The sequence below is a fragment of the Aulonocara stuartgranti genome (assembly GCF_965226115.1).
Source record: "Aulonocara stuartgranti genome assembly, chromosome: 2".
Classification (NCBI taxonomy): domain Eukaryota; kingdom Metazoa; phylum Chordata; class Actinopteri; order Cichliformes; family Cichlidae; genus Aulonocara; species Aulonocara stuartgranti.
Genome location: NC_138940.1, coordinates 32,123,948 through 32,142,716, shown reverse-complemented (window position 1 = coordinate 32,142,716; position 18,769 = coordinate 32,123,948). Strand labels below are relative to the sequence as shown.

Genomic DNA, 18,769 nt, shown 5'->3' with positions numbered 1-18,769 from the left:
CAAGGCACATTTACTTTAAAATGATATTTGTAGATAACCTTCATTATTGATTTTTGAACCAAGAAGACACCTTCAGAGGCTCAATTTACCGTAAAGAGCAAGGAAATTCAACTTCGATTGTGTCGGTTCAAATCATTTGTCAGGGGTAGACATTTGTTCAAACACAAGTAAGAGAAATGAGACAACTGCAGACCGACTCAGAGAGTAATTAGAAAACGTGCGCACGGGTGAATGTCTCTGAGAAGACACACACACCGAGGGCAGGCTTGCTTCCTTTATTTATAGGGCAAAGCAGGTTACATAGTACTTCCTTTTTTAACAGAAGTTGAAGATAGGTTAAACATTAAATCAGCTTATCGGATCTTTCACACACTGGGATAAGAATACAGAAGTATATCATGCTTTATCTGACATCACAGACACTGAAGTAAAGAATGCATCATTATATCATGCTTGTCAAACATCTCAGACACTGAGGTAAGGAATGCATCATGTTTTCCTTTAACAATAGACTTGGTTAGGTGATTCTTCAACAATAGGCTTGGTTATGTGAAAATATATGAACACACAAAATATAAGGCATACTTGGTTATATTGTATTATAGAGATTTGGTTATAATGTATAATGTAGAAAATCTCTAACATCATTGATTTTTTTTTTTAGGTCCTTTGTCTTAGATAATGAGAAAGAGAACTCAAAAGAGAAATGCCAGACTTTGGAGAATGCAGCAAGTATCCATTGACACCACCTGAGACCCAATGTCAGCACCCAGTTTGGCCATGAGAAGGCTCCATTTCCCTTGTCGCAGCTTAAATTAAGATTTTTACTGCTCCCTTTCAGTTCCACCATCTGCCAAATTTGAACCTCCCAAGGCCAGATACTCACAAAAACACACGCACACATACAAATTGTTGAACCACAAAATACTTGCTCCCACTATTCCATAATGACTTAGAGATGGGGATCAAGATGGAAATGTATTAAATGCACTGAAGCATTGAATACATTTCACACAAAGTAACAACCACAAGGTTGTAAATAAATGTATATGTCAGCTAGTTCCATATAGCCTGCATTCTGGCATTACACTCTATGCAGGGAGTTTGGCTTGTTGGGAGCCATGAATATGATTGCTTTTAAATGATAAATAGCCATGAGTACACACAGTATATAAAACTGAAAATTCAGAATGTCTTGGTTAACAATAAGCGTATATTCACAGTGTGCAATAACAGAAGAAACAGACTAGGAGAAGAAATTATTCTTAGAGCATTTATTTGAATTAATTTGCATTGTTTTGCCTGTTTGTGTCCATGCGTGTGGTTTAGACAGCTGCATGCAACTACACAGCATCTGATATCTTTAATAAAGGCTAGTTGGAAGAATATCTCATTAAATGCTCTGTCACAAGTCATTAATCAAACTTCATCAAGCAGACTTTATAAAAGTTTTAAACATTTCAGTGCCTATCCAGCTGCTCTGTACCAATAAAATATGCATAGAGTATGCATTGACTCCATTATCTGCCAGCTATTAACAAACTCAACTGTGAAAGATCTCGCTGGTTGGAGGAGAGCAAGTGAGATAAAGAAAAAGATGTGTCCTTGCTGTGCTGCTTCCATTGATGGAATGGTGGGTGATTGACTCAGTGACCAATAAAACTATCACGAGGTCAATGGAGGGTGTAAGCAGCTTTTGTGCACTTCCTCCTCTGACACATTAACAGTGTCAATTTTGCCCAGTGAATTCACAAAGACAGGAAGCCTCTGGCAGTCTGGCCTTGTTTACCTGTGACAGACAGCACGATTGTACCACTTTTAGCCCCAATCAATCACATAGACGGCTCGAACAGTGAGGTCTGATTAGGGCTGATGACTTTTATAGGTAATTTCTTCCCTCTTTAACCCATAGATCCAATTTCCTACCACATAGAACAGAATGTTGAAACCAAAAATAAAGGACCTCCAAAAATGACTTTGAACTTTGTGCTTCTTACATTATCTTAAAGTAATTTATTGTGTCTTTCATGTTTTAATCACTTTTCACTCCACTCAACCCAAAGCACCTTCAGCAAATCTGAGAAGTCTAGATTCTAACCAAATGTGACCAAGTCTTATACCCTCAGAGTGGACATAAAAAGTTAACTAAGACAAAAAAAAAAACCCAAACAGCTGAGAGTGAGCGTGTTTGACAGTGAGGGAATGAGCAGATGACAGGGTGTGAAAAAAGAGGTGACTATTCAGTACACAGGGATGGGAAAAGACACTGAAACCCACTGAATGATTGATGTTTGTCATCGTTTACTCTTCTGTGTGATTTTGATTTTGACTGTCTTATAACAAATACATTTACATGCAGCTAATTTGCATTAGCAAACATGTATAGGTTATGTTTGTAATCAACATGACAAGTTTATATTGAATATATCTTCAAACTGCCTTCCAATGCAAAATGTTCAGACAAACTGTCTCTGCAAAGCAAATTGATGACATATTTAATTTGTATCATCTTCTGGCAGATTAGCATTTAGCTGGTTATGCTCAGGCATCAAAAAGCACTGCAAATGTTGGGGAAACAGCATTCTTTTGCATAAATATTGAGATGTCCAGTGCCAACTTGGAAAATTAATTGAGAAATCTCTAACCTTAAAGTTCCTTTACAGGCTTAGAAACATTTGCAACTGTAGGATGTAAATCATGCTCTCTAGTAGAGATGTCGGTACTTTCAAAAATAAGAAGAATTGCTGCTCTTTTGCTGTCAAACGTTCTTAATAGCTAGCTCGTTCAGTAAATGCAAGTATTTCTTTACTCAAAGATGCAGTATAGAGATGTCTACAAAGATAAAGACACTGTTGATCCGCAGTCAGTGAAACCAGTGGCTGTGTTATGAATTTGACATAAATCGGTGTATTTTATTGATTGTCATGATTTTTTTTTATTTATGAATATTTTAATACAGTACTGATAACTGACCTCTTGCTCTGGCCAAAGCCTTTTTCCGGGTGCCAAAAATGCCTCTATGCATTAAAATGCATAAAAGATGATGGATGGGTGAATGTATATTGTTCACCTGAATATATGTATGTGATGTTCTACCATTGTGTATGAACATATATGTTAAATGTGGACATGTGTTTTTGCTGACTCAGGATCAAATCTTGTGAATGTGCATGTCTAAACAGTATGGATTACCTTTCTATATTTTAGTTTGTGTGCTCTTCTAATTTATATTTATTTAATCTATGGTTTTGCTATTTGTAAGTATACCCAAAGTAAAACATGCCAATAAATGAGAGCTTATGATTTTAAAATGTACAGACAGAAAACGGAGATCCTTAAAAATGTATTCAAACATTCTGAGTGGCAGAAATTAATGTGGTCTGCTACCTTCTAATTATCCGAAGAGGGAGGAAATATTGACCTGATGGGGCAGCAGGGTTGCAATTTACCTTCTTCAGCCAATGCTAGAAGCAGCTCAAGGTTTCGGAAACTATCAACTCTTTCCAGTGGACTTTCTCTCCAGATGTCACGGGTTTGTAGAGGTGAACAGCTGTCAGATGTGGAGCCCAGACTGAGAACATTTATTCTATAACTCAAACACAGTAAGAGATGCCTGGCATCATCAAACTGGCACATCTGTCATCCCCTGTCACAAGAGAATGGAGACTTCCAGACAGCTTGTCCAACAAACTGGACTGACTTGGCTGCTAGAAGTAGTATTTGTTAAAAGTGGAGCTTGTTAAAATTGGGCTGTTGTAACATTGCATCTTAGCTAAGGCGTGTTTGGATAGGTTTATTTCCAGTTTGGTCGCTTGCACAATGTAATGGGAAACATTTTTTCTGTCAGATTTTATGAAGGAAGGAGTTGTAATTTTGCAACTGTGCAAAATGAAAGGAGAGTGTTTGGGCTGCTGGGAGGAACTGGATTGGTGTTTAATATGATCATACTTGGCCTTTGTTCTGTTGCAAGATGTAATTCGATCAAACTTCTGTATTGCTGTCTGTCTGCCTTTCATCTTTGTCTTTGTCTGTTTATCTTGAACATGTGAGGAGATAATCTTAAATCTACACACTGGAGTTTACATAAGCATTTAATATACTGTTAAACTCACTATTAGCGAGTTGTGTCCTTTACTTTGAAATCGTAGTTTCACTCTGAATCAAATGGAACACCAAATCGCTCTTACACAGTTATGTGGCTTTTCTAAACACTCCCAATCAGTGATTTCACAGCAAGAGTTCTGCCTCTGACAGACAATAGAAACACCTGCAGTGACACAGTGATTGGGCTGAGGCCAGGCAATTTCAAACCCATGCAGAGGCATTACATCATGCCTCTTTTTTTAAAACCAAAAAGATAATCTACTGTTTACATACGTTAAAATAGTGTTGCATATTTATGTGTTTGTGAAAAGCTGCAGCAGGTTATTTGAATAATCAGCTTTTGTACTTGTTACTTACATTTTTATGCTTGCTCATTTCTTTCTTGAGCATTTTTATATTACAGTAGTGCTTTTTACAATGTGCGTTTACAATGTGTGTTTTGGTAAATGTCAAAACAAATGGAAAAAGTTGTTTTCACTTGTAGCTTAATTTATCTTAAAATGATATGCACACATATTTCAGTGTCATCCTTGTCTAATTAAGCTTTTATTTAACTGCTGAATCAAAAAGTATAGATTAAACTGGAGCTTTATCACTGATAATGCATTATCTATAAAATGTTCTTCAAGGTCATTGTGTTGATCATACAGACTACTTGGTAAAAAAAAAATGTTTTGGTATTTCCAAGAGAGAGGCTTGTGCTGTAGCAGTTCTACACTTTCATTAAAATCTGAATTTCTATGTGTGTAATTACTCTCGCATGGCTGCTTCACTGGCTTTTTTCATTTTAATCCCTTTACTCTAATGTGAAAAAGATGTGGAATCTGACATTAAAATATTTATGAGTCACTTAGTTTCTTAATTTTGTAGAAAAGGAAGTTATGGGTATGTAACTTTTAATTTACCCTATATGACTGTCATTAGGTTGATCGATCTCAACCTCTAAAAGAAGCCAGTTAAACCATAGCATGTGCGAAAGTTATTGGTTATCAAAGGATAAACACATAAATCTCCAGCGTGTGTCTGCTTATCTTCTTGTAACTCACGCTTAAGGAATTCAATCATTAGGCAAATATTTTTATTATTTATAAGTATATATTTAAACTGGCATTGGTAAGTTACTGTTATTTGTATTCTTTAATTTAACAAAACTCAATAACACTTTTATGCAGGATAATTCACAGACTGTAGGTTAACTGTTGTCCACCCAACACCAGAAAAGAGGGCTTGTTGTGTGTGGATGTGTTTGTTGCATGAATACAAGAATGATCTAAGATCAAAGTGCTGGGTTAGAACTGGTTAGTGTCTGTGTGGGTTTGCAGGAAGTCTCCATCGTGACTAATGTGTCTCTGCCACTAATTAAAAGACCGAACATGCACGCACAAATGGACACACAGTAACAGACTGTATATCCCTTATATCTGCCAAACCCTTGAGAAAGTAACGGCTTTTTATATGAAAGTAAAGCTCCCACTGATATTACTTGTAAGCTAAGACTCGCTTGTTTGTTCTCTAAAGCAATAACAAGATGAGATTATGCCAGTGCCAGTAATTGGTCAATAACAGGTGGGCATTCTCATTAACCCCTTCACATCCTAAACAAGCTCCCCCCCCCTCTCTTTCGCCCGTCTACTCCTAAAATGAGATTTTTTTAAATTTTTATTTTAATAAACAAATTTAAAAAGCAAAGTTACAGCTTATTTGTACTTGCTAATTAGCAAATGCAACCCTGAGGTGTAATCGTCTGTTTTGGCCGGTGTTATGTGTAAGTTAAGCTACTTTATGGTGTTGCCTCTTCTTCTTTTCCTCCCATTTTGTAAAGGGTTGGCTTTTCCCTGCGCGCGCACTCGCTGCCTTCTAATTAGCGCGCGCACTCAGAGGCAAAGGTGGAGGCTTGGCTCGTCGCCACGGCGCTGCTCAGAAGAAACTTGTGCGGTGGCAACTTTGACAAATACTGTTAAATGTCTGTCACATAGCTTAAATATTTTAAAGTATATGGTGGACGGGAACTCTCCCAATGTGTGACGAGGGCGAGGAAAGCGACAGCGGCGAGAGGGGGCACCTTTCCGAGTCTCCCTCCTCGCCTCTCTCTCTCAGACTTCCCCGAGGATCTCCCTCCTCTCCGCGGCCCCTAGACCTGTTCTCCTCCGCCTCTCCGCTGCTTGGGGACACCGACCCACCTTACCTCGCCTCTCCGGAGTGTCTTCACCCGTCTCCAGAGTACCAGGAAACCGGGGGTTCCACACACTTTACGCCGCCAAAGTTCCCCCAGCGCACCGGGGACACCGGCTCGCCGTTTCTCTCGCGGCCGGGTATACACATAGATGCGGTCTACGACCAGTACGATGACCCGTTTCCCAAGTGGAGGGGACGTGGAGCGGCCAACACTGAGCGCTTTCAGCACCGCGGACAGAGACTGCACCGGGCTCCGGAGCTCTCGGACTATGGGAACCACTACACTGTTGAGCACATAGACACCGAGTTCAACTCCGAAACCCGGCAAACGTGAGTCCTCCCCCTCACCTTATATAATTAAGCCAGAAAATTAATTCGCGTGCCCTGTGATCACTGGCCTTGTGCAGAGTCCGTGGACTTATTTCTAAACTATAACCACAAACCTTAATCCACCTGGAATGTCAACAAGTAGAGGTCAGTTTTGAAAAGCGTGGAGGCAGGCAGGATTGACACTAAACCAGGTGCACCTAGCTTGTGAGGCACAGACCGACACTGCATAGACAGCACATTAGCAGACTTTTCAAATAAATGCTTTGAGTAATGTTATTGGTGACATATCTGAACTTACTGTGCTTTTAACATCACATGCTAAGATGTGCTGTTATCTGAAATATTAGTTCACTGTAAGTCAGTAAGTGGAATATCTAAAGCTGCCACTTTCTCTTCCATCTCAACCTCCATTAAGCTGTGAAGTCTTGTATGTGCAAAATGCATATGTGAGGAAGTGAAGCCCTTACTACCTCCTTGTGTTCAGAGATCGTTAAATAGGAAACAGGGGCAGATTAAGGCATGTGACACAGAGCTGGAGCAGGTTGCAGAGATGGATTTCCGCTATACAGTGTACAGAATTATGTTTAGCTGTTTCCTGTATAACTACATATGTATTGAATTGTTTCAAACAAAGGAACACAGTTTTGGTGTATGCAGCCCACTGCATCAATTTAGAAAATGTCCAGAGGAAAAAAGTGGGACATAAATGACAATACTTAATGGATATTAATGTTACACTGCCAGCTTAGCTATGACTATCAGATATTGAGAATAACAGGCCTCAGAGTTTGGACTTTGATCTTCCCTGGTCTGGCTTTTTGATACCAGTGTTCAGCTTAACAGGCCTAACATGGAAGAAGCTCTCTCTGATGGCTGACTAGGTGAAATGTTGGACACATGTGTGCTCAGGTTTTGTGTGAAAGAGCTGGTTAGAGAGGCTGGACATGTCTGTTTCTCATTACCATTAAATTATGTTGAGTAACTCGACTTTGATCTTAAAAAAAATGGCAATTTACTGTTTGAACTCTGTGTGTGGTTGACAAAAGCAGAGACAGAGAGCCAAGAGTGTAACTTTTCTCAGATGTGCATGTGTGTTTGTGTGTTTGTGTGTATGTGTGTGTTTGCCCACTGATAAAACACTAACTCATTAGTCATTTCTATAAAATTTGATTTCAAACCTGATTAATCTTTTCTTTCCTTCCTTCTTGCTAGTTCACCGGTAAGTGACCTAACCTAATTGATTGCCTGCACAGATTATAAATGACTTAGTGCCTCAACCCTGGAAAGTTCAAGTGTGAAAAGAGGACACGTAAAAAACTGTTCATGCAGTTTACCTGGCTGAAAAGCTCATAGTGACAGTTATCTTATTGTATTTTCATTCTGTGTTAAGGCTTCATTGTACATTTCCAACACATTTTTTTGCTGCTTTGTGAGTAAAAAGCGTAAAAACGCCTTACGTTTGACTGTGAGTGGTTTAGCATATTTACTCCAGAAAGTAGCATTTACATTTGTTTTGTAGAGATATAGTCCAACCATGTATTTTATTTTTATTTTTATTTTTTTAATTTATGTTGTAGCTATTCATTGAGCTTGGCTTCCTGGCTTAGTTTTCCAATAATGCTTGTATAATATACATTTTTTAGCCACATATGATGTTTTTCTTTAAAAAAAACCCTGGTCTGTCCACCTGTGCATCACCCAAACTATGACTGAGGTTGAACTTTTACAATTCAGTGAGCTAGACTCAAGCCAATTAAGTGTCTGAGATCTCAAAAGAACTGTAGTTTGAGACATTTTTTTGAACAAGCACCACTGCTGTGTTAGAGATACTTGCGGCAATGGTGCAAGATTGCTTTTTTCTCTTTTTCTGTCAGTTTTGTTGCTAGTACAAGAGGGAGCTGTGTGATTGGACAGCCGCTCTCAGTGATCTGCAGGAGGCTCATACTGGGATCCACCAGCAAATTGGGCAGACTCAGTAATAGCTGCAGTTTCAGGATTTAAAAAAAAACAGTACTTACATTACTATAGTGAATAGTCTGATCACATTAAATGAAAATAAAATAGGTGCCATCACCACTGAATCTAAGCTTCATGATTTTGAAGCCATGTCCACTTTACAAAATGCAGAGTGTATACTTAGTATGAAACTGAGGTGGGTAGATTTAATAAAATAGTTTGAAACAACATTAAAGTACTCCAGTATAAAGTAAGTCATAGATTGATAACCAAAGCTCTTGGATAAATATTGTACTCTCCAAGAGGACAATTGTAGTCAGATGTTGGTTGTTTTAAAAAGCAGTTTTTCTTCCCTTCTTCTTCTTTTGTTAAATGCAATAAGTCTTTTTTGTCTTTCTTTAGAATTACCACTCTATGACATAGGAATTTAGTCTCAGACCCTAGATATATAAGCCAAAACACATATGTACACATGCCATGCTTTGATAATTTCTCTTCTTGTTCTGTACCTACATGTAGACATGGCTTCTCTCTGCCTGTTTATCTCAATTGTGTCTGGCTCTTCTTGTCTGCGTGACTCTCGTTCCACATTAAAATGATGACGGTAAATTTTATTTCAGAGCCGAATCACAAACAGCCAAAGATGGATGGAGAGGGAGCTAGAAAGGGACAGATAATGGCGATTCATTACCTGACTATAAGGTTATCTAAATGGGCTGGCAGCCAGCCTCTTTCTTCATTTATGAGAAATCCTCCCAATGTTTACAAATATCTCTGTAAGAATATCCCCCTCTGTATGTGTGTGTGTGTGTAAAGGTGGAGAAGACATTAGACACAACTTAGAGCGTAAAGGACTGACTCAACAAAACACACAATGACCAATAGGAAAAGATGCTTTTGTGCAGGAGTTAATAGATAGTACTTTCTTTAGAGCCACTGTATAGTGTCACCTTACATTACATTCTATTGTTAATTTAGGTTTTGTTCATATTCTGGTGCCCTAATGTGTAATTGTTCATGTTTCTGTATGGGGGGTGGGGGTTGCTTACTCCCACTGATTGGCAGTCAAGGACATGCACAACTGATTGTGTCACATTTGACTCTCTCTCTCTCCCCCTCCCTCCCTCCCAAACCCATACACACACTCACATGTACACACAAGATTTGTCCTGGTGAGCTCTCTTCATCTTCTCAGTTCCACATCCTTTGACACCCCTGGGGAATATTTCTACCTTGAACAAGTTTCCATTTTCACCATTTCCTTCAATTCAATGTCCTGCATTCTGTCCATGCACACGCACGCACGCACGCACGCACGCACGCACACAATTACAAATAACTCAAATTCAAAATAACCTCACATGGTATTTTTATTACTTTTTTTCATTTTGCTGGCAGGTCTAATATGAATCTGGACCCCTAGTCATTTATAAGGTCACTGTATCATTTACAGCCATTTAACTCATAATAGCAGCATTATATTGAAAATCCTTTAACAGTCTTGTACATGGATAATACTACCCAATTATGGCTTTAAAAACGGTACCTCACCTCTGCTATCTCTCTCTCTCTCTGGGGAGTTTCAAGGTTTTTTCATTATCTGGGTTTCACCGACTGTCCAATCATACAGCAGACACAGATGCTACGGCGAATTTAATTGCAGTGGGTGGAGTACAATAGTGCTGATTTGGACAATTTGTAACAAAGTAGTTGGAGCACAATAGTCCTGATGAAAACTGTTTTGCACTAATGGACATGATTAAAAGCAGTTCTCTTCAATCTACTGGCACTGTGTTACTTCGGATGGTTGGACAAAGGTAGAAACAGACACTGTAAAGAGCAGGATGTGCATTTTTAAATCCATATCCATGCAAATTTCCAAGTGACTAACTCTTATTCACCAGTGTTCAAATGGTCACTTTGGATGACACAGTATAAGTTTGTCATTCTAAAGCTAGTTAAGCTGACAGCTTCATCTCTGCTTTGGCAATCACAGCTGTTGACCTGCCCAACAAAGAGATTTGACAACTGTCCATGGAGGACTTGGTATGATACATCATAGGCAAACAGATTTTAGCAGTCTTTCTGCTTGCCTTCAACATTTGCTTTCTTCCTCTCTAATTTTCAGTCACTTACTCTTCATCACTTTGTTGCTTCTTTCTCTGAGTCTTGAATTCATTTGTTGTGTTCTACCTCCATTGCCATCTCAATAATCATTGTGGTTTTTAATGATGTAGTGTGTTTAACTGTCTTTACTGTCTCCAGGGTGGAAGCCATGCATCGCCGCCACACAACGTTGAGGGAGAAGGGGCGTCGCCAGGCAGTGCGGGGCCCAGCCTATATGTTCAATGAGCGTGGCTCGGCCCTCACTGCAGAGGAGGAGCGTTTTCTGGATGCTGCTGAATACGGAAACATTCCTGTGGTCCGCAAGATGCTGGAAGAGTCCAAAACCCTTAACTTTAATTGTGTGGACTACATGGGCCAGAATGCTTTGCAGCTCGCAGTGGGTAACGAGCACCTAGAAGTTACTGAGCTGCTGCTAAAGAAAGATGGTTTGGCTAGGATTGGTGATGGCCTCCTTTTGGCCATCTCAAAAGGTTATGTTAGAATCGTTGAAGCCATTCTCGCCCATCCTGCTTTTGGTGGAGGTCTGCGGCTGGCTTTGAGCACTTTGGAGCAAGAGATGCGTGATGATGACTTTTACGCCTACGACGAAGACGGAACGCGCTTCTCGCATGACATCACACCCATCGTCCTGGCTGCTCACTGCCAGGAATACGAAATTGTCCACATCCTGCTGACGAAGGGGGCTCGCATTGAAAGGCCCCATGACTATTTCTGTAAATGTTCAGAATGTGTGGAGAAACAGAAGAAAGACTCCTTCAGCCACTCACGCTCCAGGATGAATGCATATAAGGCCCTGGCCAGTGCAGCTTACCTGTCGCTCAGCAGTGAAGACCCTGTGCTCACCGCCCTCGAGCTCAGCAATGAACTGGCAAGACTGGCCAACATTGAGACAGAATTTAAGGTGAGGTGTCCTATTGGCTTTTCTTCATTCTTCTCTTTCTTCATACTTTACTAGTTTAAAAATAAAGATTTGTTTTGTAGAGATACAGATGTCATACTACAAATGTACACTAGTGTCTATAAGTTCAACCGCCAGCTATGAACCTTATTCTACCCGCTGCTTAAATTTGAAAAATGCTAAAAAGCATGTAAGTGGGTGGCAGGAAAGGGCTGAGGAGGATGAACAGATGTGTGAGCCAGGATTTGTTCAGTGATCCTCAGGCCAGAGAAGAAAAGTGACACAGAATCACAAGGGATCTCAAAGGGCTCTTTTGAAATGAGCGACTGCTCCCCTCCAGAATCCAAAAACTGACATTAGTGCAGTGGAGCACCATGGTGATTCCATGCCATATCAGTTTGAGCAGTTGGCACTAGCCCCAGTAATATTCCTCTCTCACTCTGTCTTTCTCTTGGTATCAAGGGATTGTCCTGCCATCTGCAGCTGTCAAGCCATATAAGGAATTAAAGGGAAAGAATGTAATCCAGTGTTTCTCCTAAAGTGCAACTACAAAAGCAAGAGTCAGACGCACTGCACCAAAACTCTAAAACTAAAGTAGATGGTGGTGTAAACCTTAACTGCTTTGTGGGGCCAAGGGAGAGTGGCCACCATCTAGTCATGAAACTGGGTTTTGCAAGCTTTAGCATACTTTAAATATTAGATAAGTATTTGAGATATTTTCAACTCATTAACTGCCAGTGTTTAAAGATGAGCTAGAAATGTCAACATTAACCTATTCATGTATCCGTTTTATCACAGAACACAGCAGTTATTTCACAGCTCAGGTTTGTTTAAGCATCCATTAGCTCTTTAATCACCTTGAATATGCCCTCCACAAGTCGATTCAGGAGCATTTATCAACTCTAAATCAAGTGTGAGATAAGTTGACAGTTTTAAATAGTTTAGAAAATATACCTATATTTTTGTTCCACTGAAAGTTTGTAAGCTCTTTATAATAAAATTTATAAACCCTGTCCTGAATTGTTTTTTTTAGTTTTGCTCCAAGGGGAAGCTTCTTGTTGAATGCAGCTGCATCAGTGCAGATGCTTAAGTAAAAACAGCACATTGAACATTATTTTCAGGGATCTATCTTTTCTTGAGCCTGGTATTGTGATTGACTAAGGTATTTTTATTGGTCTATTTTTTTAAAGCTATATAGATCAGGAATATGCTGCTTTAAGAAAATATATGCATCTGACTCTTCCCCGCATTCCTACCAGTGATCACATCTTGAATGTATTTCCTAGGGCACTGTAGATTTTTATTACCCTTTTGAACTACCTGTTAGTAATTCAATGTGCCCTCAAGTTGTTGGGGAAAAAAAGAGTTTAAAATGGAGCATTTTGCATTGTGAGAGAAAAATTCCTTTCTATGCTGCAGTCACCAAAACACACCTTGCTTCCATGATAATGAAACTGATGTAAAAATACTGACGTGAATGTACGTTAGTATTTGTGTCACTGTCTTGGTGAGGAATAATTTTAATTTCAAAAGCTTGGAAGTAAATATCATATCTCCGAAGGGATATTTGAGGTTTAAAGATTGGACGTTAGGATCAGGGTTAGAGGTGAGTGGCCTCTAAATGGATTATTTTGTGTAATATTTAATATTGTTTCTTAAAAATGTAAAGCCCATATCATTAATGCACTCCAACCCTGAACCTTTCTAAACATTACATGATGGAGATGCATGTGGAAACATCAATGTCTGACGCAGTTGGACTGGACAATAAACACCCTTTAAATCCCGAGATCAAAGTCCAAATTCAGAATAGAGCAGCTCATGCTCCTCCTGTGTACACTGCACTGGCAGCTCTCTCATCTAAATCAAAAAGAGTATTTCCACAAGTGATAACATATCTAAAGAGGACTATTATCTTCTGGGTTAAATGTAAGAAAGGAGAACTTCAGACAGTGTGCCTAACTGATATTCCCTTGTTTTCTGTAGCTTGTACGAAAATTATTTGAATTTTTTTTTCATTCTTTTTTTAAACAAAAAAATCAAACCTGAGTTTGTTTGCTGGCATCTCTGTCAAGGCAGGGTCATTGGTTTGTGCTCACTTTACACTGTGTGGTCAGGTGGGCATGCTTTGGGTAGCAGCTTGAGGTAGAGAGAGCTTATTTCCCCCTACTGTGCCAGCTCGTGTACGAGTCCCAAATCAGTTAGCGTTGGATATAATGGGTAAGGCATTCACTGAAAAACCAGAGACACTCATCCATTAGACTCGTACATTATATGTATACATTTATACTTGATCTTTTTTTTTTAAATTTCTAACGATTTCCTTGTTTTGTCAAGTGAGATTCACTTATAAGTGAAAAACTGTCTTCAAAGAAAAGCTGTGAGAACAGTTTTCGCTGCGATATTGGATCTGTCTTGTCTAAGCTTGCTCAGACCTGTGCAAAGGAGCTAGAGGGTATGCAAGTGTCAGTCGACTGTCTTTCTTCAGAGACTGACTGCACGAGTGGCTTGTGCAAGCTATTAGTAATGGCCTATGGGTACATCTTAAAGAAATCCTAGCAGTACTATGAATAACTGCATGTAAAATGTGCACTGGTGTGATTACCATTAGATGGTACTGAAGCATCTGGTGAACCAGAAAATGGCATGCCTTTGTGCACCCATGTAGTGCTTCATTCTCTTACCCTCAACACTCTTGTTAATAACTGTCATTGTTTCTCTGGTCCTTCCGCTTTCTACCCCCCATTTGTGTCTGATATTCAGCCTTTCTGCTTGTCAGTCTGTTCTGTCTCCAGACAAGTTAATGAGAAGGGCTCACCTGAGGGACCACAGTTGTGTTGGAGCTCATCTGTCTCATTACCATCTCATTATCACCCCTCTGTCTTTTTTCTCTTTATTTGTTTTCTTGTCCCTTATCGCATCATCTTCTCATTAATTTAAAATATCAAGTAAGTAAGTAAGCTGTGTGTTTTTATGGAACTGTCACGGCGAGTGAGGTGAGCCGTGTGGAGGAAATGAAGGAGGATCCAAGTGCAGGCAGTCGTGAAGGTGTAAAGGTGGTTTATTGAACATGAAAGTAAATACAAACGGAAAATGGAGCTGGAACTAAACTATACTGGGAAACAACTAAACTACAAAGCACAAACCTGAATGAGAACGAGCAGAGGAGAATGACGATGGACAGCAGGGAGAGCACACGGATGTGACATGGTAGATACACAGAGGACGCAGGGTGGAATACACAGACGGACCAGCAACAACAATGACTGAAGACATGACTTAAATACACAGAGAACCACGGGGAATTACACACAGGTGGTGGACACAGCTGGGAATAATCAACAAGACGAGACAAAGGTAAAACTGAACACACTCACATGAGACGCAGACCTTCACAATAAAACAGGAAACAAAACACACTTTACTAAGACACAGACTAGACAGAGACAGACTTGAAATGACATATGAAACTAAACCCACATCTTAAACCCAGATAAACAGAACATGGAACTCTAATAATAGACATAAACATTACCATAACACGACAAGAGAACAAGAACACAATCCCTGATGCAAACTTAAATCAAAACACAATAAACTCAAAATACTGGGTCCAACGGACCCAGAACCGTGACAGGAACGTTCAAATGTGGGCGGGAAAAGTTAGAGCATTTTGTTGCTAACACAAAATGTTACATATGAACTTTTGTATGCTATTAGGTGCAAATTTTATGACTTCAGAGGTATATTTATCTATTCATACAAATCTCAGTTAATATGCCCAGTCCTCACCATTTCCTTGGTGAATTAATTTAGAATTTATGCCATAAGTTTATATTTCTTTCATCTCACTTCTAAAGCTAGTATCCTGAAAGGAGCTGAATAATCTAATCAACCTGCTTGAAGTGCTGTACAAGTATACATAATGTGTTTTTGAGATTAAGGCAATGACCATGTTAGTGCTTTTGTGAGCCTCTATGACATATGGGAATCTCTAACATATTTCTAAGCGTCTGTGGATTTATTCATGTGTATTTTCAGAGAAGCATAATTGAAGGTACGTGTTTGTCCAAGACTGAGAAATAAGCTGCCAATCAGCAGCCTATTTATTCAAGAAGCCTCTAAATTCACATTATTCAAATCATCAGACCCCATTTTCCTTATTGTTGGTTTTCTCTGTGTGTCTGTTTTCTTTGCACTTGTTTTACTTAAACAATATTCAGAAGCTATTATTAACAGCATTTTCAGTGGCTGTCGTTCCCCCCCCCCCCCCCCCCCCCCCCGCTCACATAAGAGAATAAAATACATTCGGACACCATCACAAACTGACTTAAAGATAAAACTGAAGTCGAGTGCCCCCCCCCCCCCTCCCTGCATTAGGTGTTAGGTTCAGGTATCACTTCTCCTAAAGAATAACAATTGCCTGGCTTTACATCAACTGTCAGTGCTGTATATTTGTATATTGTCATTATCATTCATTTCGCCCACTACATAAGTGACAAGCTGAAATTGAACTGTTTGACAGATTCAAATAAAAGCTTTTTGCTTTGTTGACATATTGATGTTATCTACTAGCTAGCTCCCTGACTGTACACATACATTTTGAATGTAATGTAAGACACAAGTTCATTTGTTTAAATCAAACTGGATGTTCAGTGTGAGTTAGGTTAAAACTTCTCATCCACTGGAGAAGATGCACAACATGTCTCCTTGCAGGAGCAATAGTGTTAAATTCGCCGCATATTGAATTGTTATGTGGGGACTGCTAAGGATCCATCAGAACTGAACCTTACTCCACAAGAAACCCATCAGTTTGTCATCTGAGCCTCTGTAGACACACATAGAAAAGCTCCAAATACCTTTTAGAAAGTAAGTGAGCAGTAAGAGAGGATACAATCAGAGAGTGGAAAGTGTCAATTAACTTTTATTTGAAATATAATTTTGCATGTTTTTTTAAAATAATGAAATATTGAGCAAAGCTGAGACAAAAGACAACAAAAAGGAGAGTGCCTCCATCTTACATTACATTACCTCCCCTGTCCCCTCTCTCTCTCTCTCTCTGATTGTGTCACATTTGACACTCTCTCTCTCTCTCTCTCTCTCTCTTTTCGCGTACCCCTCAGTTCACTCATCTGTAACCATTCTCACTCGGTTTCACACCGCTCTGTCTCCAATTTCAATCTCACAACACTGTCCTCAGTCTCAGTTGTCAAGGTAAAAACCCACACAACATGATTTGATTTTCATGCATGCGTACTATCTTTGTGTGTGCATTTTTGATGTCTGTTTAGCAATGAAAATACCACTGTTTAAGAAAATATTTTTTTTTACTTCTTATAGCCTGAAGTCCTATCTTTGAATAGGTTTGAGATAATAATTGATTTCTTTCATCTAGCAGCCTGAAAGAGGAAAAAAAATGTTTTTATTGCTTGTTGCCAAAGGGTTGGCTTCTTTTATTTTTTTAAATAATAAATGTAAGCAACATGGACCAAATTTGAAAATGTATTGATATTTTGTAGCTGAATGGGGTTTAAGAATGTGAACACACGGATTCTACGGAAGGAAGGTCACAGTTTTGTATTCAAGACTGACACTGTCCAGGTTGTGCTAAAAAGACCAAACTGTGGAGGAATATAAATGATGTTCTTGATAAGTATGTATATTAATATAAGGCACAGACATGCACATAAGTACTTTATGCTACCTGCTTAAAAAGATGCACTGAAAGAAAGTTGAGAAAGGGGAGATGATAATTTCCTACTGTGTTTAATGCTAATTATTTTACTGAAAAGAACAATGTAAAAGCTTTTGCCTCAACACGGTGTAATAGTTTGCTTGAGCAGAGCACAAACATGGCGGTGAATGCATAATGATAATCATTCCTCAGGGACTCTAAATCTGCCAGAAGCTCCAGCCTACTGACTGCTTCCTGTTCAACCAACTGTTGCTAAACAGAATCAAGCAAAAGTGGTTGATAGAAAGAAAGCTAAGAGAGCACAGTGAGAGCCACGGGGTAAGAGATTGAAACTTGAACTTTTATTGAACGAATCAATTGTGCTCATTTTAACGAAGCTTTTAATAAATTGTTTCAGTTTGTAATAAACTGCAACTGAAAGTTAAGAAAAATAAAACTAGCTACTTCAGAGTATTCATTTAGTGTAATTACACAGTTATTAGGGTTTAGCAGCTTTAGGAAATTCATGAACATTTCAGCTTTATCTGAGCTGAGTTCATAATTTTTGAAGTGACTTTTGAAAACACTGAAAAAAGACATTCATCCACAACTGCTATGTAAGAAAGTACAGTAATAACTTTTCTATCATTGTGCCATATTTAGAGCATTCTGTTGTTGCTTCCCAGCTGGGGCAGCACAGTATGGTCACTGAAAGAACAGATTAAAGGAGTGGATTGGCCTACTTTATCCTCATTTATGCTCTTCTTCTGTTCTGTTTTTAAGTTTTTAGTCTTATCTGAAATAAAATTGAAATGTTGGGGATTTATTTAGAAGAATTCTGTTGTTTTTTGGCAGAATTGTGTACAAGTAAAATCAGATGCGTGGGAAGGTACTGACTGAGCATTTCAAAAAATGATACTGCAAAAGGAAACATCGAGATGCCTTCATTCAGTTGTTTGAGGACCATTTTATATATATATATATATATATATATATATATATATATATATATATATATATATATATATATATATATATATATATATAAAAAACACCCAGCGCGCCCCTGCGGGCGGTTTATCCTTCAAGCTCGGGTCCTCTACCAGAGGCCTGGGAGCTTGAGGGTCCTGCGCAGTATCTTAGCTGTTCCCAGGACTGCGCTCTTCTGGACAGAGATCTCCGATGTTATTCCCGGGATCTGCTGGAGCCACTCGCCTAGCTTGGGAGTCACCGCACCTAGTGCTCCGATTACCACGGGGACCACCGTTACCTTCACCCTCCACATCCTCTCGAGCTCTTCTCTGAGCCCTTGGTATTTCTCCAGCTTCTCGTGTTCCTTCTTCCTGATGTTGCTGTCATTCGGAACCGCTACATCGATCACTACGGCCGTCTTCTTCTGTTTGTCTACCACCACTATGTCCGGTTGGTTAGCCACCACCATTTTGTCCGTCTGTATCTGGAAGTCCCACAGGATCTTAGCTCGGTCATTCTCCACCACCCTTGGG

General features: G+C 39.3%; 1 protein-coding gene across 2 annotated transcripts in view; it reads left to right on the top strand.

The window, feature by feature from the left end:
- Window positions 1-6,106: 6,106 nt before the first annotated feature.
- trpc7b (transient receptor potential cation channel, subfamily C, member 7b) overlaps window positions 6,107-18,769 on the top strand; it is a 68,992-nt gene continuing 56,329 nt past the window's right edge. For both annotated transcript variants that reach the window (XM_082545689.1, XM_082545688.1), the window contains exons 1-2: window positions 6,107-6,609; window positions 10,831-11,593. In XM_082545689.1, the coding sequence (XP_082401815.1) occupies window positions 6,122-6,609; window positions 10,831-11,593 (1,251 nt within the window). In that variant the 5' untranslated portion in view covers window positions 6,107-6,121. The remainder of the gene's footprint in view (window positions 6,610-10,830; window positions 11,594-18,769) is intronic.